General features: G+C 42.4%; 2 protein-coding genes across 3 annotated transcripts in view; one reads left to right on the top strand and one right to left on the bottom strand.

Moving 5' to 3' along the window:
* The window catches only part of LOC123515103 (alpha-1,3-mannosyl-glycoprotein 2-beta-N-acetylglucosaminyltransferase-like), a 75,545-nt gene that overhangs the window by 69,804 nt on the left and 3,241 nt on the right, over positions 1-2,500 (bottom strand). The gene's annotated exons all lie outside the window — the stretch shown is intronic.
* Positions 191-2,500, top strand: part of LOC123515105 — a 13,085-nt gene continuing 10,775 nt past the window's right edge. Inside the window, exon 1 of the mRNA XM_045273544.1 lies at positions 191-565. Coding sequence (XP_045129479.1) covers positions 554-565 — 12 coding nt within the window. The 5' untranslated portion in view covers positions 191-553. The remainder of the gene's footprint in view (positions 566-2,500) is intronic.

Genomic DNA, 2,500 nt, shown 5'->3' with positions numbered 1-2,500 from the left:
AGTAAATGAATAAATAAATAAAAACTAACAAACTGCGCCTAACTTGTCTCAGCGAAATTGGTGGGGAAGAATGACGGAGCGCGCAGGTGAGTGGCGAGCGAGTGTGGCTTCCAGGGATCGCACGTGGCACCTGAACATGACGTCACACTTTTGAGGTTAACTTTCACTCTCGGACCATTTTCTACCGCCTTCCTCGTCTCTCGCCAGCCAGCCAGCCAGCCAGCAAGCCAGCCCCATTCATGCGCCACCCTCCCCGCGCGTTGTATCTACCTGTATTTCCACCTTTACGTGTGTGAGTGTGTGTGTTGGTACGTTGAGATCCGTGCCTAGCTATCCTGCCGTCCCTCCAGAACCGCACCTCTCACCAGTGTAAGAAGTGACCCTCAGCAGGACACAACAACCCTCCTCTACGCTGCACCACTCCTCAAAGGGTCCCTCTGTGTAACTCCAGTATATTGCGTCTTACAGCAGCATCAACACTATAGCTACAGCAGAGACTATAGCTATAGTAGGGGGAACAAAAACAGCAGCACCAGTAAATCGCAACATCAATATGAACACCTGGGTAAGTTTCTCTAAGCTTCAAGTGAAAGTGAAATTTACCAGCACTGGCGTGAGCTACATAAAAAATCATCTGCGGCCAAACTGATTAAGTGATTATGCAGCATTGGCGGAGAGTCACTGCACCGCCCAGTTGAAAGAAAGGTTCTTCGTGTCCACTGAAACTCATACTGGCTGGAATGGGATCTGATAGAGGTCCTCAAGTGGTATAAAGAAATAGACAGTAAAATTCTCATGGTCAGGAGAGGAAGGAAAAAAAGTTTGTTTGTTTGAATTCGATTAGAAAAAAAAGGAGAAAAAAAGGAACTAGGTCTCAAACAGAGAGATGAGCGAATGAAATAGATTAAGTAATCAGGTTGTTAGTGTCCAGTCATTAGTGGCAAAATTAGACAAATTTATGGATAAGACTTATACGTGGAAATAGGTAGGCATGTTTCATAGGACTGCCACATGTAGACCTGACTACTTTTTGCAGTTTCCCGTGTTTTATCATGATGTTCTTATATGTCAACTCAAAACATCCCCTGGCGCACTCCCGAAGTAGTCTTGGGATCTGATGACAGCAGCGACTGAGACATGACGCAGTAGCTGAGAGGTGGGGCGTGGCGGGGAGGGACAACCATTTGGTCCCCCACTCTGGTCCCCTTCTCCAAGAAAAACAGTTAGGTCTATTTTTATCCAACAGCAAGACCATAAAACAAGCTGATCTCATAATAAAGTTAAAACAAATACCAAAAAGATCCATGTGTCTGTATGCTCCAGTAAAATAAATGTGATATGCTATTAGATTCCAAAACACATACATTTACTGTAATAGTTTAGAGTATGGGGTGGGAAACATTCATACGCTCTCCGGCATACGCAACTATTGACTACTGATATCTAGTACAGTCATGGTCACTAGTTGAGTAACCTTCCACACTGACCTCCATTCTGTTTACTGTGTTCCCTCCATAGGTCATCTGACATCGTATTCAAAAGCGCTTTGCTCTCCCATCACGACTGTTTTCAAAAGTCACATAGATGATTAGCCGAGTTCTCAAGAGTGTTTCTTCTAATGATAATGTAAAAACGTTGTCAATTTGCCACTGGAACCATAAGAACCACCTTAAAAACCTGTGTCACTTTAACTAGAATTTTTTTAAAGTACTGACGGTGCGGTGCAGAAACGTTTCACATTTACTGATTGTCCCTTGGTTTCGTACGGAGATTGCTAAAAGATCAGAGGACTCAAGATAAGGCATGGATCCTTGAACACTTCGCCTTCTCTTAGAAAAATTATTTTTCTGAAACCACGGAGATGATCAGCTGGGTTTCCATGTGTTTTTTTTTTTCATTCATGATGCGGAATTCATATGAAACACCATTGAGGACGCTAATAACATCCAATACAGCCTGTTGAATAAACTAAAAATTCAGTCAGTCAGTTACTCAGTCATTCATATAGCTGGTCGGTCAGACAGTCAATCAGTCAATAAGTCTGTTAAGAAGACGTTGCTAATTGGAAACGCAAAGACACTGGAAATGAAGTGTGACTAGTGAGTATCTTCTGATCTTCAATACTACATACAAAAATCAGGATAGGGAAAAACACTCATATAAGATGACTAAACCCTCTCAAACCTGACAGAACACAGGGATCCTGAGGTGACCCAACCGTTCCGGGAAGGACTGGGAGACGAGATGGTTGGACACACACACACACACACACATACACACGTATGATGCAGAATTTTTGTTAAACTATCGCCTATGAAAACATACCTTTGAATATTGCAGTAGCTTCCGTTGTTCTTATATGGATGGGGATGATAAGCGGAACTAGATTGGTATGTTTCGTACAGGGACTGCCACGTGTAAGCATGATGGTATCTTCAAATTCATCTTACATTCTTATGTTCTTTCTGTTTAATCCTTTCATATTTTTTCTATACAATTC

The sequence above is a fragment of the Portunus trituberculatus genome, chromosome 38, assembly GCF_017591435.1.
Source record: "Portunus trituberculatus isolate SZX2019 chromosome 38, ASM1759143v1, whole genome shotgun sequence".
Classification (NCBI taxonomy): Eukaryota; Metazoa; Arthropoda; class Malacostraca; order Decapoda; family Portunidae; genus Portunus; species Portunus trituberculatus.
The sequence above is the reverse complement of the archived record's forward strand: the minus strand, read 5'-3'. Positions and strand labels throughout refer to the sequence as shown.